The sequence below is a fragment of the Plectropomus leopardus genome, chromosome 18 (genome assembly GCF_008729295.1).
Source record: "Plectropomus leopardus isolate mb chromosome 18, YSFRI_Pleo_2.0, whole genome shotgun sequence".
NCBI classification, from domain to species: Eukaryota; Metazoa; Chordata; class Actinopteri; order Perciformes; family Serranidae; genus Plectropomus; species Plectropomus leopardus.
In genome coordinates, this window is record NC_056480.1 from 2,938,301 (window position 1) to 2,962,296 (window position 23,996).

General features: G+C 38.1%; 2 protein-coding genes across 4 annotated transcripts; one reads left to right on the plus strand and one right to left on the minus strand.

Annotated features, from left to right (window-relative positions):
* The first annotated feature begins 1,756 nt into the window (after positions 1–1,756).
* LOC121957685 (G1/S-specific cyclin-E2-like) lies at positions 1,757–8,595 on the plus strand. Of its 2 annotated transcripts, none has more exons than XM_042506421.1 (12): positions 1,757–1,813; positions 2,703–2,733; positions 2,837–2,894; positions 3,443–3,493; positions 3,742–3,869; positions 4,551–4,686; positions 5,408–5,554; positions 5,675–5,770; positions 5,878–6,012; positions 6,276–6,387; positions 6,744–6,901; positions 7,713–8,595. In XM_042506421.1, the coding sequence occupies exons 2-12, from the start codon at positions 2,720–2,722 to the stop codon at positions 7,788–7,790; spliced, it is 1,113 nt and encodes a 370-aa protein (XP_042362355.1). In that variant the 5' UTR covers positions 1,757–1,813; positions 2,703–2,719; the 3' UTR covers positions 7,791–8,595. The 2 variants fall into 2 exon arrangements, with proteins under 2 accessions (XP_042362355.1, XP_042362356.1); XM_042506422.1 differs by lacking the exon at positions 1,757–1,813 and adding an exon at positions 1,839–1,876.
* ints8 (integrator complex subunit 8) lies at positions 8,526–23,772 on the minus strand. Of its 2 annotated transcripts, none has more exons than XM_042506420.1 (28): positions 23,722–23,772; positions 21,847–21,985; positions 20,911–21,085; positions 20,579–20,719; positions 20,301–20,372; positions 20,087–20,138; positions 19,692–19,871; positions 19,360–19,467; positions 19,065–19,217; positions 18,518–18,618; positions 18,286–18,427; positions 17,687–17,757; positions 17,298–17,473; positions 17,033–17,163; positions 16,678–16,788; positions 16,192–16,396; positions 15,315–15,436; positions 14,324–14,508; positions 14,169–14,202; positions 14,015–14,074; positions 13,733–13,794; positions 13,133–13,251; positions 12,341–12,444; positions 12,162–12,212; positions 11,828–11,901; positions 11,495–11,559; positions 10,335–10,378; positions 8,526–8,743 (listed from the first exon to the last, which is right to left on the minus strand). In XM_042506420.1, exons 1-28 carry the CDS (start codon positions 23,743–23,745, stop codon positions 8,627–8,629), a joined length of 3,018 nt encoding a protein of 1,005 aa, XP_042362354.1. In that variant the 5' UTR covers positions 23,746–23,772; the 3' UTR covers positions 8,526–8,626. The 2 variants fall into 2 exon arrangements, with proteins under 2 accessions (XP_042362354.1, XP_042362353.1); XM_042506419.1 differs by lacking the exon at positions 23,722–23,772 and adding an exon at positions 23,624–23,715.
* Between the last annotated feature and the right edge of the window lie 224 nt (positions 23,773–23,996).

The following is a 23,996-nucleotide window of genomic DNA, read 5'->3' on the forward strand; positions in this document are numbered from 1 at the left end:
GAAAAATACAGAGATCTGCCTATATATGTTTTAATATTCTTTATAATTTAAAGCCTGATTCTAGAAATGTATTTGAACTAAACCATTTTTAGGCCAAAAGAGAGAAAAAAGAAAGTAAGATGTATTTTTTGAAAAAATAATTAGACGGTCAATAAATTATGGTAAAAAAAAAAAAAAAAAACATTTTCAAAAATCTAAAAAACAAAAAGATGTATGTATGTATGTATTTATTTATTTAGTTAGTTAGTTAGTTAGTTAGTTAGTTCACTGATGATAAAACAATACAGTCACTTTAGTAATTCTTATTATTATTTATACAGAGGAGGAGATGTAACATATATATATAAATACTGTTTTACTCTTGGACCTGATTCAGTTTTAAAAGCTGTGTTAAATGAGTGGAGCTGCTCTGTGTCCTCCTCACCTCACAGCTCTGACAGCTGCTTTGTTTACATCCGGCCCAAAAGAGCACGCGCTCAACTCAACTCGTTCTGCTATTGGCTGTCCTGTCCTATAGTCCCGCCCACCACCGTCCGGCCGGAAACTACAACTGACAGAAACAAAAAGAAACGAGGGAGACGAAGTTAAGAATAAAGTCATTTCACGCCTTTTTGAAACAATAAAGACTTAATAATACTTAAACCAAACATGTCATTTACCATAAGAGCATTCGGCTTCAAAAAACGACGGTTTCTCGGTCTAGTTGTTAGTTGAGTTGTCATTAAAGAACAAACTAAAGCAAACAAAAAAATACAATTATTAAAAACAGTTAAAGCTGTTCGTTTATAAGGAACGTTTTTCTTTGTTTACACAATGGTATGTTCCCTAGCTAAAAAAAGAAAAAAAAAAAAAAGCATGTTATTATGACCTTTCAAAGGTTTCTATGTTCTTAGGGACTGTTCGTCATTTATCAGGGGAGGGGTAGAGCAAAAGAGGGGAGGCACGTCCAATATTTTTTTAGGCACTAGGGAGGGATTTTTTTTGTTTGTTTGTTTGTTTTAATTTGGCATTGGGGGGGTACAACTTTAAATGCCTGCATGTTGTGTTTACTTAACCGCAAATTTACACATTTTATTACACCATTTATCATAGCCAGAAATTGTAAAAACAAAAAAAATCCTTTGATTTTCACATTTCTGACGCTCCTTCATCACATTATGTGGAATGAACGTTACTGTCAGAAAAAAAATAATAATCTGAGCTCAAGAAAGTGATATTACATCAAAGTCATTTTATTCCTCGTCTTATTTATAATTTGGCCCAAATAAACAATTTATACTCACCAGTATGCACCACAAGAGGCAGAGGGGTTCTTATGGTTTTTGTTGTTGTTGTTTTGTTTTGTTTTGTTTTGTTTTGTTTTGTTTTAGGAAATGAGGCATATAACTTTAAATGGCTGTATTTTGTGTTCATTTTACTTCCAATTTTTAAAGAAAACATGCCAAATCACTTACATTACCCCATTTATCATGGCCAGAAACTGCAAAACTAAAAAAAAAAGTAACATTACATAGCTTATTTATAGTTACTCAGGGAGTAAAGTCAGATCCCAGCCACCCCCCTCCTCTGATGAATAAAGAACAGTCCCTAAAGAGAGTATAATGTGTTGCATTAAGGTAATGTATAAAGCTGGGGAACATAGGACCATGGGAACATGGTTGACCTCAGTTCACTGTTAACCTCCTGTAACCTCCTCCTTAAACGGTTGAGGGTTGGGAGTATTTGTGCACATGCGCAGTGTGCAGCAAAAGCTCATTTGTTGGCGCCAGCGCCAACTGCAAACAGGTTTCATTTGGGCTCGGAACCGAGGAGGGTAAGCTGCAGTTACACAGGCTCTTTAACTCTGGTTTAACTGAAACATTCAGAACTTATTCAGGTGCATGTGTGTGATGTCATGCGCATATTTAAGCAGATGTTTGTGCGATATTTTGCTGATATGTTTGTAAACTGGGTCGTTGTCGAGCTTGTAATCGGAGTGATTGTGTTTAACAAGCACGCAGGATTAAAGTTGTCTTTTTGACAGTAAAGACTGTTTTAGAAACTTCTGCAGAGGAAACAGAAGTTTGCGTTTTTTGAACTTAAATTAAAACTTTCGAGTCCTTTGCGGTCTCTTCCTGGTTTCTGCAAAGTTAGATAATAATGCATCTGAGTCATGTCTACTTTAACTCTGCATGAATCAAAAATGATAAATAGAAACCACATCGGATGGTTTGTTTTATAATATATGATGATACGATATATGATGGTGTTGAATGTATTTTATCAGTTGCACAAAATGTCCTCCTCAGGGTCTTTGTGTTGTTGCATTAAGGGGCCAGTTGTCGCTTTTTTGGGGGGGGGGTTCACTTGCAAGTCTTTTTTTTTTTGTTATTAATGCAACTGCAGGCTCCTGCAGCACCTTTGTGCCCCAGATGTGATCTAAAGTGTTAAACACTGCAGTTTTAGCAGTAGTATTAAGTTTGGCGGGTGCTGGCTGCAGAGCGTGGTCATTTTACGCGCTCATGAATAATGTTGGCGCGTATGATGATGAGGTCTCATATCTGAGAAACTGTTGATTTATGTGTTTTTTCGGGGTTGGTTTTGAGTTGAAGTCTGTGCTGTGCAAATAAGCTGCAGCTGGTTGTTACAGTTTACATCTGACTTCCTGGTTTTGTTGTGAACAAACTCTGAGTTTGCTTTTAAATTGTTCCTTTTTTGCGCAGACAGAGAAACCACAGCCATGCCTAGACGAAGGTAAAGCGCTCTTTTTGTTGCCTTATGGATCATTATTGATTAGCTGTTGGTCTGTTGTCAGATCTGCGGCTCTGTGTTGAGTTTAGTTTGCTGTCTTTTGCAGCGGTCGCCTGCAGAAAAGATGTGAAAATTCTCCAGGGCAAAAAGGCAAAGTAACTAAGGTAAGAGCCCTAAAAAAGCATCATTTAATCATTTAAAGCTGAGCAAACTGGTTTAGTTTCTTTCAGAAACATGGAAAAAGGCAATGAGCAAGAAATGACACAGAAATTGGCAAGAAATTAATAAAAAGTACAAGAAAATGACCTGAAAATTAGTATGCAAAGAAAAAAAGAAAAGAAAATTAAGAAAAAAGAAAAACAAACAGGGAAATTACTTAAAAGGTGCTTAAGATTAATAATAATTCTGTAACATAATTTCAGTATGTAATTATAATAATGATAAATATAGTTTCTGGACATTTTGCCTCTTTTTCTAGAGTTTTCTTAATCTTTACATTTTTTTAAAAAAATCTGCAAATTAAATAAAAAATGTAAATCTGTGGGACTTTTGGTGCCAGGCTGCTCATTGCTCTTTTTTTTCATGTTTTAAAAATAAATCAATTTACTCCATGTTCAAGGGTTTCAGTACCTGTGAAAGACCTCTAAGCAAAGCACAGCTTTAATTAGTGATTTATTTACTACATGCAGCTTATAAAAATTTGTCTTTTCAGCAAAACAACCGAAAAAAGATTCAGCCCCTGTCAAAGCTGCAGTGCGAGAAGGTATGTCTTTTACTTTTATTTTATTATTATAATTTTTTCTTTTGCAGTCAGTTGAGGGGTACGCAGTAAATATATAAATAAACATGTTTTTAAACATGTAGAATAAGGAGCAAAGAGTACCATCAGAAATTCAACCAACTAAACAAAAAATGAAAACTGTGTGTCCGTTTCTTGTAGCCATAATCAGCACAACAAATACTTTGTGTTCATAGTTCTTTGTTTATAATCACGTTATTTTCTCATTTCAGAACCAGCTGGTACTCGAAGCTGCCGCTAAGCCCCGTGTGCCCATCGGGACCCCTGAGAAGGGGGTCGGCTGTGGTGCCGAGGTCACATCCTCAGACTCCCTGGTTCAGTCACCTCTGCCTCATCTCGGGTGATTATCGTTTATTATTCAGCCGTGCTTTCACTCGCTAAAAACATATTCAACAATTCTCAGTTTGTTTTTTTTGCTGCCAGTTTACAGCTGGAGTGTTAGTGTAAATGTCAGCATCTAACTGCAGTACCGTGTGTGTGTGTGTGTGTGTGTGTGTGTGTGTGTGTGTGTGTGTGTGTGTGTGTGTGTGTGTGTGTGTGTGTGCATGTCTGCAACATTAGAAAGAGTTAATAATCCAAAATCAAACCCATCCTGCAAAATGCATCCAAACCCAAACAGACCAAAAAAAAACAAAAACAAACCATTGCCTTCAGTTATTTTTTTTTTACATTTTCCTCCTTATTCTCACTTTTCATTTTGCCTTTTGTCTTTTTTTTATGTTGTTTTTATTTTCCAAATAATTTTATTTCCAATTATTTTATCTTTTTTAAAAAAAATATTTTCCCTTTTCATTTACAATATCCCAAAAACACGAGGTGACATCATCAAATGTCTTGTTTTGTCTGAGAGTCCAACACCAAAATATTTAATTCACTGTAATATAAGCCCAAGAAAAATACGAAAATTCTCACATTGAAGAATATCAGTGAACTATGAAATCTTGGATTTTTTACTTTAAAATAGTTGCTGATAAATTGCCATATTTTGAACTGACAGCTGTGTTTTGTCTGCGTGTCTCAGATGGGGATCTCCTGAAGATGTGTGGGTGAAGATGGTCGGCAGGGAGAAGAATTACAGACACAGCAAGAGCTTCATGCAGAAACACCCGAAAATACAACCCAAAATGAGATCAATCCTCCTCGACTGGTTGATAGAGGTTTGTCTTTAACTGCGTCTCAGATTTCTGTTGCTCGTGGATCATCTGTGCTTCTCCGTTTAACGTTTATGTCTTTCACATTTCTGGATGTAGTTGATGAATTTACAATTTGTTTAGCCATTTCCTGTTTGACTTATATTCATTGTTTTTTGTGTATTTGGTAAAAATCATGTGAATTATCTTAACTAAATCAATTGAAACATCAGGCCACTAAAATTGCTGTTTTCTCAGTTATTGTATTTTCACAAGATCAAATAAAAATTGAGAAAAAACAACAAACAAAACAAATGTTAAAAAAAAGTAATTTAATCACTTTTATTTTATTTTATTTTATTAATAATGTCAGTGGGTTATATTTTATTTATTTTCCCTTTTATGTTATGCATTCTGTGCACTAAATTTTTATCCTTATTTTATCTTACGGTTACTGGTATTATCAAGTGGATTTTATCAATTTTAAGATGCATTCTGTGTATTCTATTCAGATTTTATTTCGTTTTTACATGCAGGTTTTATTATGTCTTTCATGTGTTTTGATGTGAAGCACTTGGTGCATTTAGTTTCTTTCTTGTAAAGCACACTGGGCTGCATTTCTTGTATAAAAGGTGCTATACAAATACATTTTATTATTATTATATTATTACTTAAATTTGGATCTCAAGTCAAAAAAAGGTTCCTAAACGTTTCTTTTGTGTGTGTGTGTGTGTGTGTGTTTCACCAGGTGAGCGAGGCGTACACTCTTCACCGGCAGACGTTCTACCTGGCTCAGGACTACTTCGACCGCTTCATGTTTACCCAAAATAACATAGAAAAGAGCATGCTGCAGCTCATTGGCATAACCTGCCTGTTCATAGCTGCAAAGATGGAGGTAAAGAACAACGCTGAAGAAATATTTTATATATCGGAGTGTTTCGGCTGATAAGTCCTGGAGTATTTTATATGCTTGACGCATTTCTTAAGGTTTTGGTGCTGTTTTCTTTCCCTGCAGGAAGCCTGTCCTCCAAAGCTCTCTCAGATGGCATATGTGACTGCAGGAACCTACTACGAAGACGAGATCCTTCAAATGGAGTTAATCATTTTGAAGGTAAAACTATTAGTGCGATGAACACATTTTGACTCATTTGTGTTCATTAAACTTCGATAAGAAGGCTTTAATTTTTTACATAATTGTACTTTACATGTGTTTTACAGGCTTTGCACTGGAACCTTTGTCCAGAAACAGCCGTGTCTTGGCTGAAGCTTTATTTCCAGATGGTGTCGATGCACACGGACTCCGACCTGCTGGATCCGCAGTTTCCACAAGAGGCTTACGTGCAAATGACGCGGGTAGGTGTCTAGCAGGTTTCACGTTATTTAGGCTTAAAATACTGACACAAACTTACGTTAGAAAACTGCTATCACAGCGTTCTCTCATCTTAATATATTAACACTTATTAAGTAGACAAATGTGTCTCATTATTTATGTTAATGGTTATATCTCCTGTCTTAAGCAGCTAATGAAAGAAAATAACGCTTATTTAAACACTTGATGTCTGTAAGTTTAATGACTAATGTCAAATGTTTTTCTTCTGCGTGTTTGACTTTTCTAGCTTTTAGACTTGTGTATCCTCGACATAAACTCTCTGGACTTTGAGTATCGAGTGTTGGCCGCCTCGGTCCTGAGCCATTTCATTCAACACGAAACCGCTGCTAAAGTTTCAGGTGAGATTACGATTATTATAGAAATGTAGATTGAAGTGGAAATGGACTTTTGCGCCAGATAATGGATTGAAAATTCGACCGGAAAGAGCTGAGGGGCTTGTGTTTATTATGGTAATTATTGGTGTCAATAAAAAAATATTCTTGAACTATAAATACTTTGCCAATGTCACATTACAGCAGTGAAGGTATTTGTGTGTGTGTGTGTGTGTGTGTGTGTGTGTGTGTGTGTGTGTGTGTGTGTGTGTGTGTGTGTGAGAGTGAAAGTGAATATGAAGCTGTGATAGAAAATAAAAAGTTACTGTGTGACCAACAGCGAGATTTACTCGTATTTAAGCGTGTTTTTTGTCCACGTTTAGGTCTGTCGGAAGACGCCATCCAGCCGTGTGTTAACTGGATGGCGCCCTTTGTGGAGTCGGTCGGCTGCTCTGGCAGAGCGACACTCAAAGATTTTTCCAGCATAAAGAAAGAAGACAGACACAATGTCCAGACCCACACAGACTACATGGCCATGCTGGTTCGTATTTTTTTTTTTGTTCTATTTTTTTGTACCTTTGGAGCTCAGTCCAGAAGTGTAGCTGCATCCCTCAAAAACAAAACGTGATCGACTTTTAATCAGCTGGAGAGAAAAAAAATCAGTTTTACATTATCAAAGTGATCTTGTTTGAAATATATTTACTATGTCATTATCTAAATGAATGTCCTGGTGACGTATTTTTGGCTGTAGGTCAGGCGTGAGTTTACGTTGGGCCTGATCATTTGTACCATTTTATAACTTTTTATTGACTAAAGAATTAAGAAAATACTCGGGAGATAAATAAATTAAAGTAACTTTTAGTAATTTGGTCTCAATCAACTCACCAGTGTGAAAACATTTTGTTTTAAATGATTATAACTTAACTTATTATAACTGCACTAATTGACCCTTTCAACCTCCTTTCACAGGCTATTAGACTCTTAGATGCAGATTTAAATATATTTGTTAAAATTTTATTCACTTATTTAAGGTAAATTTCTTTTAGTGTTTCTTTTTTTCTTTTTTTAACTTATTTTCTGCAAATTTTTGGGCCATGTCTTTTGCTTAGGCTTCAAAGGGTTAAGGTGTAAGGCTGAAACTTTTGTCCCTTCCTAAATAAAAACTACATCTGAATCATGCTGCTGTGCAGTTTTAGGCTTAATTTTTTTTTTTTTTTTTTAACATACGACTGTTTGTTGTTTGATTTTTATTATGCTATAGCATTTAAAATCAAAGTTAAAAAAAAATTAAAATTACCATAATATTAAATAAAATTTCCATTTTTTATTTATTTTTTTTTTTTAATTTTTAGGAGTACGCCAGTCTAAAGGAAGCAAGCAGCCAGATCCCGACTCCACCCAACAGCACGGAGAAAATGTGCACACACTGAACTACAAGAGGAAGCGTGTGAGCGAAGAGGACGCAGCGTTAATGTGCCACTAAGATGAGTTTACTGGTGACGGCTCCAAACCAGTGGGGAGAAAAAGAGACTGTGAACTGAACAGAGTCTCTGTGGGAGTTTATTTTTCCTCGTTTCTCCTGCAGATGTGAACTTTTTCACTGAATGCATTATCCAGGGTGATGTGCCTGTTCTTGTTTTTTTTTAAAGACTCTTAAATCTGGGCCAAAGTTTTTTGATTTTAGCCAGCTTTAGCAACTGGGTGCTTTAATCCAGAAAAGAGAAATGTTGTAAAAAGAAGTGTCAGGTGTCATTTCTAGGAAATGATGCTCTGTTACTGAAAGTGATGTGCAATTGTTTACGTTTGTAGCATATTAAATATGTTCACAGTCAGATGAAATATGTGAAACACCGCTTCAGGGTCAGTTGAAATCATTTTTTTAAATAGATGAAAATCAGCTGAGTTTACAGCAGCTGCTTCACACGTCAGCTTCTGTAAATTCAATGTAAACAGTAACTTGGAAACGCTGATGAACAGGACGAGCGTGCACTTTTTTAAGCATCAGAAAGCACTGACTGACTAACGGGCACGCTCTTCAGCTCATGAGCTTTCTCACTTATCTTTATCATACTGTTGTAACAAGCCATTGTTTTTAACTCAGGGCTGTTGATCGTCAATGATTCACTTTTTTACTTTTTTAAATGCATTTCAAATGATTACAAATGTACAAATGAGCAACTGTATTTATTAAGAGGTTTATTTTCTACCACAAAATAAAATATACATTCCCACCTCTCAGAGCGTCTGACAGTGGTTCACACGTCTTCTAGAAATACAGTTTGGCCATCGCCTGCAGGAATCTCTTCTTCCTCTTCTGTGCAGCCAGCTGCAGCACCTCCTCCGGGTTACTGGTGTTCAGCTCCGTCTGTCCGATCGCTTTTATCTGAGGACAAGCAGAGTTACATTAAAATAATGCAGCCTTTCAGTCAGTGCAGGTTTACCAGGCAAAACAGTTATTTTTTTAGATATATATGATGTAGCACTGAAAATCATATTGCAATATTTTCAGGCTATATCTCAATACACAATATATATTTTTTAATCTCATCAAAAGCACTTAATTAATGCTAGAATTTAGAGACAATAAAACATTAAAAAAAATTTAAAACAAATTACCTCTTTGATGTGATAATATTGTAGGAGTGACTATTGGTACTTAAAAAAAATCAATTTTCAATCAATAATCATTAGTAACATAGATAGTATTAAAACAAGTAGAACTGCCTGATATTTTGAGAAAAGTACATTACTGTAATACAGTTTTTAAAATCATAAAAACATTTATTCCATATCACAATATAAAAATATCAAATATCTAGGACTATATATAATCTCATATTAATACCATATAATATCTTTACTTTGGCCAGCCCTCAGATGAAGCATGTAACTCCTCTCTTAACAGCATTTAAGACTCAGTTTGAAGAAAATTCAAACTGTATGTTGAAATATGGTTAATACTTAATACTTTTCCCCACTAACCACATTTAGCCCAGTTTAATGCGCTCTGTGCTACTATCATGTCACCATCCGGCGAACCCTAAAATCAACTTATAAACTTTTCAGATAAACTGACGGGTTCAAGTTTTTGACAAGCGCTGAGAACATTACATAAACTATTTTAAAACCTCTGGAGCTGAGAAATTAAGCCAAAGCAGAAAGGGTTAAACGTTTTTTAAATGGCCACTTGGGGCTGGCTCCAAACTATCGTCAATCCCCGTAGACACCCAAAACGCCTACTTTACAATAAAAATAAACATGTTTACAGCCTGGTACAAAAACAGTTTGTTTATAGCTAATTTCAACACTCAGGACAACTGTACGGGGATGAAATTATTTACAACTCACCCGTTCACATTTTCTTAAGGCTCAAAATTATGCATATTTAAGGGCGGGCTGTCAGCGAGGCGTCGCTAAAGTCTGAGTCAGATCCACTCCTCGCGCCTCCACAGCTCCACCCTGTCGTCCAAATACGGTCAGCTCCTCCGCGTAAGATCACGACAGCCGAAATGCTGAACTCAAGTCCCAAAAGGAAGTCCACAAACAAACGGGGGACGTCACGGAGGCTACGTCCATAATTTTACAGTCTATGATTGTTAAAATCTAGTTATAATTCTGCTGCTGAAATTATGTTTATATACAAAACTGACATCTTTTTTTTAAACCACATTAAGCCTGGTTTGAACCCAGATGTGTTTTAAGCTCACCAAATAATGCTCACTGATCCACTGTCACTCTCTAGTGAACGCTAAAACCAAATTGTGAATTTTTCGGATAAACTGAGGGCTTAAATGTGAGCTGAGAACATTACACAAACGACAAACACAGTGGCCAATCTCAATCTTTTGCCGGTTGGTTATCAGATTGAAGCTACTGAAATATTAAACATGATACATTTTAACTCCTAAAAGCGGTTCATAGCTTTACGTACATCTTAAAAAACAGGGTGATAAATCAACCTGATCACTGCTTACCGCTATTTGTCTCTTCTCCGTCTCGCCCCGTTTGTGGTGAATATCTATAAACGCACAATTAAGGAAAAGAAAATGATGTTTAAGTTGAAAGTGATGTTTTGGATTTTGTGATGTGGGGTTGTACGAAGTACTTCCATAGTCAGTGTATTACATGCAGTAGATGGGCAGTGGGAATACTCCCAACGTACTGCTGTGGACGAGCACCAAAAATAATTTTAACCACTAAAAACCACAAAACACTGGTGTTACTATATGTTTTTAAATCTAAAATTAAAGACTTAGAGGCAGATCTATAGGATGTTGATGTATTTTAGCCCCTGGGCTCTTTTTTACCAATAGATTATTTTATTCTAATGCAAATTTTAGTGTTTGTGAACTGTATTTTTGTCTTCCTTTGTGTCTCTCTGCAACTTTGTATTTCACTGCTGACTGTCTTGGCCAGGTCCCTCTTGAAAAAGAAATTCTTAATGTCAATGGGACCAACCTGATTAAATAAAGGCCCAATAAATAAGTGTATGTTAATTTAGAAAAAAAAACAAAAAACATAACTGCTTTATTTTTGCAGTCAGACAGTGATGTACGACGGGAAACTCAAGCATTTATCTGCACTCTCTTCAAAGCCAGACTACATTAACACAACAGAAATTTTACGTCACTGACCGCAGAAGCTGCTGGTCTACGACTGTTATTGATCAGTAAGTTTGTTTGGTGTTTTAAAAAGCTAGTTCAGATTGACTGAAGTGACCATATAACACAAAAACTATCTGACCGAGGCAGTGGTAAACCAGCAGCTCCCGAATTATGTAAAATAAAAATACTGTTTTTGCCAAAGGAGTGTTGTGGCTTTGAAGAGAGCACAGTTCATTATCAGAAATAACTGTCAAAGCCTAAAACCTTAAAAAGGATCTAAATATAACGTACACTTAACTGAGAATTGTTTTTAATTTGGTCAATTTTTTAGGTGGCTAACGTTTAGCTTCTTGCCGGTATACCGTCTGCCATCTAATGCATATAACACAATGACCATAGATAAGTACCTCATTTCAAAAGATTTGAGAGGTCCCTTTTAACAGCAAGTTTCTTTTAAATAAAATCATTTTATGTTGTTACAGGAAGGTTTGTATTTGCCCTCATGAATCAGTACGATTATTTAAGGATACGTGTGAGGTATTCCAGGATGGTGACGTCCCAGATGTAGTCGTAGAACGAGTCCATGGCATCGTGACTGGTGACAAAAAAAAAAGATGTACGACTTGTTCATAATAACAACAACAATAATAGATTTATTCATAGATAGGTACTCAAAGACACTTTACGAAAGTCAAAAAAGATCATAGAACACGCTAACATACACACAAATATTAACGTTCATTTGACATAAATGACACATTAAAAGTGATTTTGAACAGGTGGTTGTAATAAGTGTTTTCATGGTGCTGTCAGTCATTACTGTTTACGTGTGACGTGACGTAACGTAACGTAACGTAGCGTACCTGTTCTGTTCTTGAAGAGCTTTAAATGCCGTCATGTAGTCCACCTCTCTGAGGAACTGACAGAGAACAGCAACCTGATGAGGATGAGAAAAGTTAACGTTAAATTAGTTTAACGCTGAAAAATTAGGCAATAAAACAGTGGAAAATTTGCTGATCCTGTTTTTTAAAAAAAGACTTTAGTGTGTACTATAGCAAGCAGCACTGGACACCTGAATACAACAGAGCCATCATTAGTGACACCTGAGCTTTTCTTGCTACGACCCGCCAAAATGTTTGCTGTGAAAAAGGCCAATTAACTTAAAAAAGGAAAAGAACAACTGGAGTGGCCCCTGACCTGTGTGTGGCAGTTCATCATTGAGCAGCACTTTATCATTCGCTTCAGGACCTGAAAACAACAGTGTGTTCATTAGAAAAAGATAATATTTTAATATAAATAAAATAATTTCTTGTTGCCAACAGCCGCAGAGGAGCCGTTTATTGTGAAAGCAGGTGTCATGTTCCTGTGTGATCTACCTGGTCGGTGTAGACGTCGGGGGGAACAGCTTTGGTGAAGAAGTCGGAGCACACGGCTCCGGACTGGAGGTAAAGGTTCAGAGCAGCAGAGTATTGATTGGTCACTACAGAAAAATAAGAGACAAGCTTCAGTAAGACTGAGACATCTGGGTAACCTGTTTTATACTGCACGTATTACAGCAAAAAAAAACAAAAAAAAAAAAAACAGAAAACAAGTTAAGTACAATACAGAACATTCAAAACACGGTATCATCTTAAAACTGCTAAGACAGGACATCTCACAGGAGTGTTTTTTAGGAACTAAATTAAATAATCATGGAATAAAAATGCTTCCTATATAATTATTGATGGTCCAAAAGAAAGAAAAAAATGGAAATGTACATAATTATGTTGTCAAAGGATTAAGACAAGTAGACCTCTGTAGCCTCCTCCTCTTCTGTATTAAAAAAATACCCCCTTATCTTAACAAAGGTAGAATATTTACCCTTAATCATAAATATACGTTTTTCAAGGGCAACAAGAGTGTGACAGATGTGCAAGCCACACTTATAAGCTCGGTCTGTTAGGAGATTTCCAGGATTGGCTATGGTGCAAACTCTACAAAATTAACTTAAATTCAGAGATTCATGCCTTTTGATATTCCTGATGTCGTGAGCCCTGCACATCTGGTTCTTCAGTTTAATATAAAAAAAAGAATTTTTACAACTGCTATCCTTAAATTACATAGTGAGCATTTAAACAAAACTGGAACTTAAAATAAACTCAAGCATGAAATGCCTTTTCGTTTCTTACCGAAATAGATATCTGCCTGCGTGATGAGCCACGACTGGTTGTTAGGATTCAGTGTGAGAGCGTAGGACACCAGCTCTTTGACCGTCACGGCCACAGCTTCCACGTCCACTGCCTGTATGCTGATCGACACACACAAACAGCGTCTTTGAGTACGTAGAAAAGCACTACATAAGTCCTATCGATCGTAATTATCATTATTATTATTAACATTTAGTGTCCTGGTTTGTGACATCTTCAAGAAATACTATGTAGAATTGTCAGTTACTGTTTCTAAAAAGCATTCAAACTCTGTTGTACCATTACAGAAACTAGTGTTGACAAAAAGATTGATTTAACGATACTTAATATATTAAGTGGTTTGAATTTTTAATTTCTACAGTATTAATACATCAATACCAGGTGCACTTTCTTTGCCCATAAACGTAAACAGAAAATGAGGGGTAAATAAAAAAATACAGGCACAGAACAGTCTCGGTAGAAAAATTCAACTCCACACCGAGAGTGGTTCATAAATTATGATTGAGAGAGATTTTTTTTGTTTGTTTTTTGAAGGAAAACTCTGCATTGTAAAACTTTTCATTCAGAAAAAGAAAATCTTACTTTGGAAGAGTAGATGGCCAGATGGAGAGGTGCTCTGCTGTTACTTCATTTACAATATCATCCTAAAGAAAGAGTAAACAGGTGGTTACCCATGAGAAAACGATCATGGTTTTTTGTACATTCACTGCAACATTAAAGCATTTTTTCCAGTTTAGCCAGATGTTTATTTCCCCTTTTTTCCCAGAGAGACAATCCCGCTACCTCTTAGCCTAGATGAGACTCTAAAGTGTGCTATCAGTGTGGAAAATTCAACAATCTTAACAGCTAAAATTAGAGCCGTACCCGCACTATGCTGTGGAGCCTCACGAACAGAGAGATGAGGGTTGTCAGCACCAGCGGCTCCTGTTAGAAATAAGATGAAACTCGTTATCTCTGCATCAAAAGCACTCATATCATATCTTAAGTGTAATTAAGTTTGACTTCTTGAATTACTTACTCTAAGTTTCTTGATGAAAGTGATGAATTTGCTCCTAAATGGGTTAGACAATGAAAACATACCAGAATAAGGACAACTTCTTATAATACACAATAATATAATTGTGTTGTGATGCTCTTGCTCTTCATTATTGTCAATGTTTTTCTGCAGTGTACCGATACAGGATGCCCATGGAGGACTCCCTCTGTTTAATGAGGCCCACTCTGCCGTCGCTGTTCCTCTTGTGCTGGATGGACACGCTGCAGATCTGCACCACCACGTCCCACAGCTCCTTGGCTGTGCGCCGGCACTCTTTGGGACCGGGGAGCTCTTTGCATGTTGAAGCCAGGAGCTGACCGAGCTATCAGGAGGAAACACACACAGGACGACTTTTAAAAAGAGGACGCCAGAGGACGGGTCATCATCACGAACTCTTTGAAGTCCCATGAACACCCAAATGTTCCCAAATTTGTGCAACTGACTTTAGGGAATGATGCACAATACTTCACAAATATGGGATATTTCTGTAGTGGTACAGTTATTAAATGACACTTAGACACAGAACAAAAATTAAAATGCAGCAGTTGTGATTTTGCTCCCGTATTTCACAGGTTTAAGTTAAATTTCTCTTGAATTTTGGTCGCAAACATGTTCAAAGTGTCACACTACATGAGGCAAATGATGGTCACACCAGCCATTAACTGATTTTTTGGGGTATCTGTGACCAAAAAACACATTTCTTTACAGCAGGTCATGTGAAATCCTAATAAATGTCTTTTTTTCCAGGATAAAACTGCGCCTTTTTGACTATCCTTTGATTGGGACCAACCCAAGGCACACCTGTGTAGTAATCAAGCTGTGTAATCAGCATCTTGATTTGCAACAGCTGTCAGGTGGATGGATTATTTTAGAGACAGGAAAAGTGCTCACTAACATAGATTTTTAACAAATCTCCAGAGAAATATATCTATTGAGTGCAGAAGAAAGAGGAGTCTTAGATTTTTTTCTTAAGCCTGTGAAAAATAGGAACACACACAAAAAGTGATGCATTTAAATTTTTTTTCAGTGTATTTTTTAATGACCTAAAAAAATGTTTTTGGCTTGTTAGAACAATGTAAGAGACGATGATAACATCCTGCTGTGATGAGGCAGAAACAGAGTCCTTACCTTGATATACGGGTTGTTCATGACCAGAGATGGCGGCACCTGCAGAGTCAGGTAATCGTTCTCCCTCCAGTTCAACATGAAGGCGACACACTCCTCTCCAACCACCTGACGCAGAGGCAGATCTGGAGACAGACATCCTGTAATTTAGTGCCTCTGAAAAGCTTGTGCTGATATTGTTTAACACTTTGAAACTTGAGCAAATTGGCTTCATAGTTTCCAAAAACATGGGGAGAGAGAAATGAGCAATGAAAGAAGAAATGACCCAAAAATTAGAATTAAGAAATTATTAAAAAGAAAAAACAAATACAAGAAAATTACTGGAAAAGTTAAAAAAAAAAAAAAAAAAAATTAAACAGAAACAAGGAAATAACCTGTGAAAACTGCTTAAAAATATAATTTTGGAAAATTATAAATATTAATATTAAATATTATTATTATTCATTATTATTAATTGTAAATATTTAACTATGATATTCATAAAAACATTTTACCTTGCTTTTTCAAAAACTGTTTTCTAAATCTACTCTTTTCTTGGGTGTTTAAAGGTGTCTAAACAGCACAAGAAAAGTTATGTCGCTCCAGGTTTTAATTAAGTGTCTTAGGTCGGTGCAAACGCGTTTTGTGTTTTCTCAAATGTCAAAACTTCATAAATGATTCCCAGATGATCCACTGCAGTATTAATCTACAGTGAGCAAGCTGTGACAGTACTCACATAGATGAGGCACAATCTTAATGTTACAGTGCATCCAAAAGCATCTCAAATATTTATTTTGACAAATAATCAAAAGCCTACAGCATCACAGTGACAGGGGTTACCACATCAAAAAGTTTAAAGCAAACTACAGGCAGGTAAAGACCAGACAACATTTCCACTCACCGTGAATCCTCATTTCCAGGTATCCTCTGACCCTGCTGACCAGGTCGGGCGGCGGTCGCTCTTTGCTGCCTTCTGCCGCCATCGTCTCATGCGCTCGGACCTCCAGCAGCAGCATCTCGTTCAGCATCACCTGCCTCAGCTTCGGGGAGAACTCAGTAACAAGCTCCAGGCAGGCTGAGAAAAGCTGCCGTGCGTGGGCAAAGTCCTGAGACGACAGGAAAACATTATCATGGAAGTGTTACTGTGATAAAGCTAATGCTGATACACTTGGTGATGCCCTTGTAACAGTGAGAGTTTAAATATTTGTGGCCATTTGCTATTTTTTACTATTAATAATGCTGCACAAGATTATTCCACGTTTTGGATCCTGTGAAATAACAAACTCTCTGCACACATCGTTAACCTTTTTCCGTTTTGACAGAAAATTATGAGTCAGAAAATGTTTTTTCCTCCAAATAAGTTGCATTGCTGATCATGTTAACACACCTTTATTGATATGCAGTGGAGTCCTTTGGCCATGAGGATGTAAACCAGGTCCTTTGTCAGGTTGTCTTTGATGCCGAGGATCACGTTAATGTAGTCTGGAGGAACTTCCCACTGTGCACACAAACAAAAAGTAGTATTTTAAGTATTCAACTTTATATTATATCATTATATCTGACAGTGTGTATGATACACAGTAAGGTAAATTAATCCTAAATCCTGGCAATTTGTGAATCTAAGTCAATCATGTTTATATCTAAAGTTACTCTTAATGGGAGTGTTATTATAGATGTCTAATACAGGGATGTCTTTGATTTGTTTTATTTTTGCTTCCAGTGTACATGTGTTGACCTCTGACCTTATTGTTGACCCTCCAGAAGGGTCGTTCAGCCATGCCGTGGAGCTCGATGAGGATCTGTCTGATTCTGCGCGGCTCCAGTGAGAGGATGAGCTGCTGCTCCAGCTGCCCAATGTTCACACTCGCTGAAGCTGAAACAAAATGCACCAAGTCACAAGCTTTAATAGACTGAAACAGAGTTATTACTGCACCGAGAGCTTTCCTGCTGATAACCAACAGCTGGACGTCACTGAAGTGTATTTGCAAGAACCTGTCAGTGTTGTACCTGGAATGTCATAGAAAGAAGGCAGCGGCTTGGCACTGAGGTTGATCGTGGACGAGCTCTTCCTCAGCTGCTCCACCAGCACTTTCCTCTCCTCCTCCTTCAACAGCTCCATGAAGAGCTTATGAGACGACACCACAAACAGCAGAGACAGCTCCTCCAGGGTTTCACACAGAGTCCTGCAAGATGACAACGGCCTCATTTAAAAGATATTTAACAGAACAGTTTTATGTCAAATCATTGCTGGTTAATGAAAAGATGGTGCAAAATGTGAAAAAGATACTGTGATCTGCACTGCAGGTTATGCTATTTCTTCAGACTAAATACTTAACTGTCACTTACATCAGTGTGTAATAATATCACACAGTGATCATCACTCTGCTTTAACTCACTTCATGAAAGTGGCCATGTTTCTTCTTGATGTCTCAGACGGGCGGTCCTTGTCCAGTGAAAGTGTGCACACCTGCAGGACAACCATTATATTATCCTGGGATAATGAACTGTACAGTCTGTTTGCATTATATAAAGGTAATCTGGGCTTTATTTAATAGTGGCTATCAGAAAAATAGGGAAAGATGATGCATCAGTTACAATATGTCATTGTTTGTACATGCCGAGGTGAGAACAGATTAAGATTCAGTAAACTTTATTGGAAATCGTCTTTGACATTGCTCAGCATACAGTGGAAAAACAAACTCCGACAAAAAACATACAACATGTGTTCCTAAAAAAACAGAATAAATACCTAACTGAATAATTTAGACAGATAAAAATGACATGTGTGCAAAGTGGGATAGTGTTTATGTAGATGTATGGATCATTACCTTTTATTTAAGATGATTATAGCAATGGGAATGAAGGAGTTTTTATAAGTGTTTTTCTTGGCCAACGGGACTTTTTATCATTTGAAGCTCTAGATTGACCTAAGCATTAATTACTCCTGCAGTAATGTCTAACAACACACACTTACTGGGTCACAGGAATTGAGTACCTCTAGAATGAAGTCCACCATCCTTTTACTGGGCTTGAGGAGGAGCTGCTGGAAACGCACACTGAGGACTTCTCCCTCCAAAGCATCTCGGACGGCGTTACAAACACACAGCTTGTAGCAAACTTCGTCCAGACTCGACTCCCTTCATTGTCATAAATAAATTGTTTGTTAGACTGACGGCAAACTGTTGTGTTTGCAGTAGTTATAATTTCAGGTTTAATTTTGGTCTCACCCTTGTTGGACTTTGTAAAGAAACTCCCTGAGAACAGACCGTCTGAAGTTGTTTGGTAAACTGCGGGACACGTTGTCTTTGATGAAGGCTTCGATGACAGCCTGTTTAGAGAGAAATACACAATATAAAGTACTATGCAGGATTTACAGCGCTGCATACCTTCATTCAGTCAGACTGGTATCTCTCATTCGCCTTTTGTTTACAGCTGGAGCCTTAATACATACCACAATACTTACTATGTAGTCCCAGGTGTATTTACACTGAACAAATATTAAGCTTTAAATGGACAGCTCACCCTAGGATCATCGTTTTACTGCAGGTAAGAGGGAAAATATACGGAGCAGACGCCCCATGTACAGAGGCTACATCCTCGCCGCAGCAGCCGCAGGTTTGATTCAAACCTCTGCCCTTTGCTGTATGTCATCCCCTCCCCTCTCTCTCCCCCTTTCACGCTTAATCTGTCCTATCAAATAAAGGTGAAAAAGCCCCAAAAAATAATCCTTAAAAAAATAGTCTTTGATTTTGGCACTGCAGCGTGGGCTCTAACCTTGTAGTTGTGCGCTCTGATCAGGCTGTTGATCTGATTGTAGGGTGTGTTCTGGGAGTCTGACGGGTCGCTGTCTCCAGTCAAAGCTTTGCAGGCGTTCCAGTAACCAGCCAGACGTTTCTCATCCAGGTGAACGTGGACAGTCGAGTCCAGCTGAAAAATTAAACATTATATTACACAAACTGTTAAAGGAGTGACTGAGATGCACAAACTCTGTTGGTGGCAAACTGCAGTCAATATAGGACTCAAATAAGACAAATCCGGACATGGTAAAGTAATAAATAAGAGACTCTACTTTGGTTAACAGCTCCTTCGTCTGTCTGAAGTGATCTCTGGCTTTCTCGTAGGCTGTTTGGTCCGTGCAGCCTTGTTGGAAGGAAATACCTCCCAAATCATAATTCACCTGAAATACAAATTAGACCAATTTTTACGTCAACACATTAGAAATACAATTATGTTACATTGCAACTACATTTTGAGGTTCAACTTATTTTTCTCTGTATATTCATTATGAAAGTACGTTTCACAAATTATCATCGTTGTGACGCACACATCGATACAGTTCATCTAATCGTATGTATTCTGGACATTTTGTATGTCTAAGAGGACACTGTGCTGTCCGCTGACCTGACAGTGAAGCTCATCGGCGCTGATGCGAAGCCCTGCGGTCGATGACTCTGTCTCTCCGTTGGCAGCAGCGTCAGCAGCCAGCAGATCCAGAGTCCTCAGGGTGTGAACGTAGAAGTCTTTCTTCAGCTGCAGAGCTCCTTCCAGGACGCTGATGGAGTCGTTGGCCTGCTCTTTAAGCTGACGGCATGATAAAGAACATTTCATTCAGCCTACTAACGTGCTTACTGGAAGAAGTCATATAATGGAATAATCTTCATCACAAAATAAAATTATAATTTAAAAACTATCTTTTAAAACAAAATGTCTTTAACATGTTTATTAGGATGAGCAAAAGTCTGAGAAATTTCATAAGAGTGTTTCTGCATAATACATCGAAAAACATGTTAACTCACCACACAGAGGATGTTTTCAGTCATTTCTTTCTCCTGCTGCACAATACTTAACCTAGACGAGAAGACAAGAACTCAGTTTTGTTGTGATGCCAGTTAAACTGAGCACTTAAAGGTTTTTTTGGATGTCTTTAATTTTTTGGGTACGTTTATTTTGCTCTGTAAACAACTTTAAGTCCAAATCAGAGGATGTTGGGAGTGAAGGAGCAGAACTTACATGTTCATCTGGTGCGGTCCCGGTTTGGTCTGTTTCTCTGGAAAGCTGCTGAGCACGATCGTCCTGATGGCCCTTTGAAAGAGACAAGAAGAGACGCAGACCGTTAAAATTCTTTGTTACTCTGTTTAAGCAGCATTTACCTTTTTTACCTATATTTACTCTTTGTGACGACTGAAATCATTTAAACTGTCGACCGCAGTCGATTAGGCTCTCGTTCTACTTCAACTGGTGCGTTTGACGTCGGTGAGTTTTTTGTTTTTTTGGCTGATCTTACTCACCAGCGGTTGTATATGATGACAGCCATGGCAGTTGTAGGAGGCAGAGTGGACAGGTCCAGATCCACATGTTTCACCCCAGGTGGCACTTTGCTCACACACAGGAGCTCGTTCAGTAACATATTTAATACTGGAATGGTCAAACTAGCAGGAAAGAAGGATAAATCATTACATGACACTAAAGTCCATGTGATTCAACGTATTACAAAACAATTTTTAACTTTGCTTTGCTGGCTGCAAATCCTGAAATCATCCTTTGAATACTGACAAATTTCTGCCACCCTGAAACCCTTTTCACACGTTAAAAGTTACACTGACGTCCTCCGCACGCGTACCCTTTCTCAAGAGCGTCAAGGTCCCACTTCATGTGAGCAGCCACTTTGAGAGCCAGCAGCTTCAGCGTGCGGTTCCTGCGGTTGTCGGCTGGAGGCTGCACTTGATTCTGCTCGTTCACTGAGGGCTTCGACGCCTGCTCCAGGAACTGAATGATCAGCTGCACTGGTGTCGGGTCTGTGAAAACATACAAAAACATACGTATTCATCAACAGGCACACAGTTCATTCATTCACATTGTCCACTCAAAGCGCTGACTTAAGAAATACATCCTACACTGAATGTTTTGAGGCTGTTTCATTTAGTAAACATGATATTATTTCGCAGTTAAGTGTTACGGTTTATTTTTATGGTGGACCCATTTTTCATTAACTTGTCCCTCCAGCTGCACTCCTCATCTGGAGAGAATTTATGGCATTTCCACCAAAAATAAAAGAGGAAAAACAAGACACCAAAACCGTATAACTACCACTATGATTTTGACGGACAACAACATTTTTAATATGAAACACTCTTTCTAGATGCACCACAAACATCACAGCACGGTGTCTTGTTGTCAATGTTGGGCCCGCTACTCACAGGAGTGAGAAAAGTTTACCACAAAACAACAAAATGAATTGCCTACTTTGTTGAATTTTATTAATGTAAACTTGGCACTAAAGGAGACTGAAAACAACAATGCATTTTATCTTAAAAATGAACTTATCCCATAAAAAAAAGAAATGGGACAAAACATGATGCATGGCATAAAGATATTGGCATCTTAAATACTTTGCAGTGTTGTAAACTGCATCGCCACTGATTCAGTCTCGATGTTTATTCAATGTGGAGAATCAGTATTAACTGACCTGTTCTCGGTTTGCTGGATTAACAGACCCCTGCTAGTCTACCGTAAGTAGAGTAAAGTAACTTTTGGTAACAAGTAACTCTGAGCTGACCTGGATTTGACTTCTGCAGGTGTTTCTCCAGCAGGCTGCCATCCAGGAGGAACTCAAACCAGGACGTCTGAAGAGGCGTGCTGGGCCGACTGCTGGTGACAGCCGCCACCCGGTCCACTGCCTCCACACTCATCCTCCCCTGGTGACCAGTGAAGATTTTAATACAGTGTTTTATCTTAAAGACATCAAAGTGACCTACAGTAAGTGTTTTAACGGTTATAATTAGATTACAGCTCTATGACAGCTGACCTGAGTCCTGGAATAAAACACAGACTCAGGATAAATAAACACACATCAGTTTGAGCCTCTGTCAACAACAATCATGTCTTTTGTGGCTCTAGATGAGTTTTGTCAAGTCTGAGAAAATGACAATGCATTTTTTATAAAATATTTTTTATTGTTAAGTTCAAATTTATATTAAAGATTCATCCCTTTTATTGTTTATTTTTTTCTTTTTACTTACTACGTTTATTGTGGTAGGTATGCACTAAAATACAATAAAATTCATCTCCATATACCCTCTGCTCTGATAGGAACAGCAGACAGTGCTGTGGTGACTCAGGCTGCTCTGGGCTTTCAGCTCTGTTTGCTTTGCACATTACCACCACATGTTTGATTCATGATCCTTACCATAAACTGTGATGAGTTCAGTGTTAACTTGCACCTTATTGTTGACTTGTTTTGATTTATGACACATGCTCACCTGCTTACATCGCTGTGTACACCTGGTTTATGCACCTTGTAGATCATCGTTATATGTTATTTATTTTCACTCTATATATCTGAACTATTTTCCACTTTGAGTGGCAGCTAAACAATTTTCTCTGAATAAATAAAATTGTATCTTATTTTATGTAAAAATCTACTTTTCACAGTCTACCTGATCAGCAGGGGCTGGCTCAATTTGCGGCAGCGGCACCTAACTGTGGCACCTGGTGTGGCACCCGCAGATGGCAGCTAGGTGCCGCAAGCAGATGCAGCAGATGCCACTGGTTGCCGAGACGTGCCGGGAGGTGCCGAGACGTGCCGGGAGGTGCCAGTGCTTGTGCCACTGCTTGCCAGGAGGTGCCGCGAGGTGCCAGTGCGTGTGCCGCGGTTTGGCGGAGGAAAACAACCGCGGCACAAGCACTGGCACCTCCCGGCACGTCTCGGCAACCAGTGGCATCTGCTGCGACTGCTAGCGGCACCTAGCTGCGGGATCTGGGGGTGCACACCAGGTGCCACAGTTAGGTGCCGCTGCCGCAAATTGAGCCTGCTGTCTCTCTACCTGATTGTGATTCGGATTAAATTTACTTTTATACTTAAAAAAATATTGCTAATACTTATATTAATGGAGTGGCTTACATATTAACAATAAATTAAATCTATCTATATCTATATTTACCAGAAAAAAAAACTGAAATTGACGATTTTTATCGCATTGTCAAAGGTAAATTGTATTCCAAACAATGTATAACCTCCAACGTACATTAAAAGTATGCTAAAAAGAAGCTAGGTAGCTACTAATCAATGACAGTTTAATTTTCTGGAGTGGCCAGGGAGGGTTTAAAATATTTAACGTGTAGTCCCGAGTTGGCGGGGTTTACAACTTCTCCACAACAACAGAGGGAACGTTGCTTGAAACAAGATGCGTCGGGGCTGCCAGTGTATGAAAACAAGCGCACCTTTCCACCCATTCTCTGTTGTGTTCGGAGCTAACGTTGTTTTGAGCTAATATTCAAGCTAACTAGCTAAACTCAACCGCCCGGCCCGGACTCACAGGGACCGGTTAGCTTACCTTAACAGGCCAAAATGAACAAGTAGAAGCTTTATGGGTTAAAATTTACATTAAAAGATGAAAAGCTGGAACAGCTACATGGACTGTTTAGCTCTCACATAATTCATCCTGCGCTTCGACATCTCGCCGCAGCGTTTCCGGTTCCGCTTCGTCGCCGGAGAGACTCACAGTGCGCCACGTTTGCGCATATTTATACCCGAGCGAAAAAAACCCAAAACGTGCGCGTGAGACCTAACATAAATTAGCCTTCTTGAATACAAATTTGCGTTTTTATTATTTTACTCTGAATATTGACATGTCTATGCCATTTTACATTTATTTTCCATTAAATTTTGGAATCCAACATTGTATGTTTACACCGTAAAATGTATTC

What these genes read in the sequence shown, in the direction of transcription:
- LOC121957685 (XM_042506421.1), top strand. An exon ending in TCCTCGACTGGTTGATAGAG is followed by an intron (nt 4,687 to 5,407) that starts GTTTGTCTTTAA and finishes GTGTTTCACCAG; the next exon opens with GTGAGCGAGGCGTACACTCT. An exon ending in AACCGCTGCTAAAGTTTCAG is followed by an intron (nt 6,388 to 6,743) that starts GTGAGATTACGA and finishes GTCCACGTTTAG; the next exon opens with GTCTGTCGGAAGACGCCATC.
- ints8 (XM_042506420.1), bottom strand. Translation starts at nt 23,745, where the DNA reads ATGTCGAAGCGCAGGATGAATTAT. An exon ending in CTGAAAACATCCTCTGTGTG is followed by an intron (nt 19,872 to 20,086) that starts GTGAGTTAACAT and finishes TCATGCCGTCAG; the next exon opens with CTTAAAGAGCAGGCCAACGA. An exon ending in TCCATGGGCATCCTGTATCG is followed by an intron (nt 14,203 to 14,323) that starts GTACACTGCAGA and finishes TAACCCATTTAG; the next exon opens with GAGCAAATTCATCACTTTCA.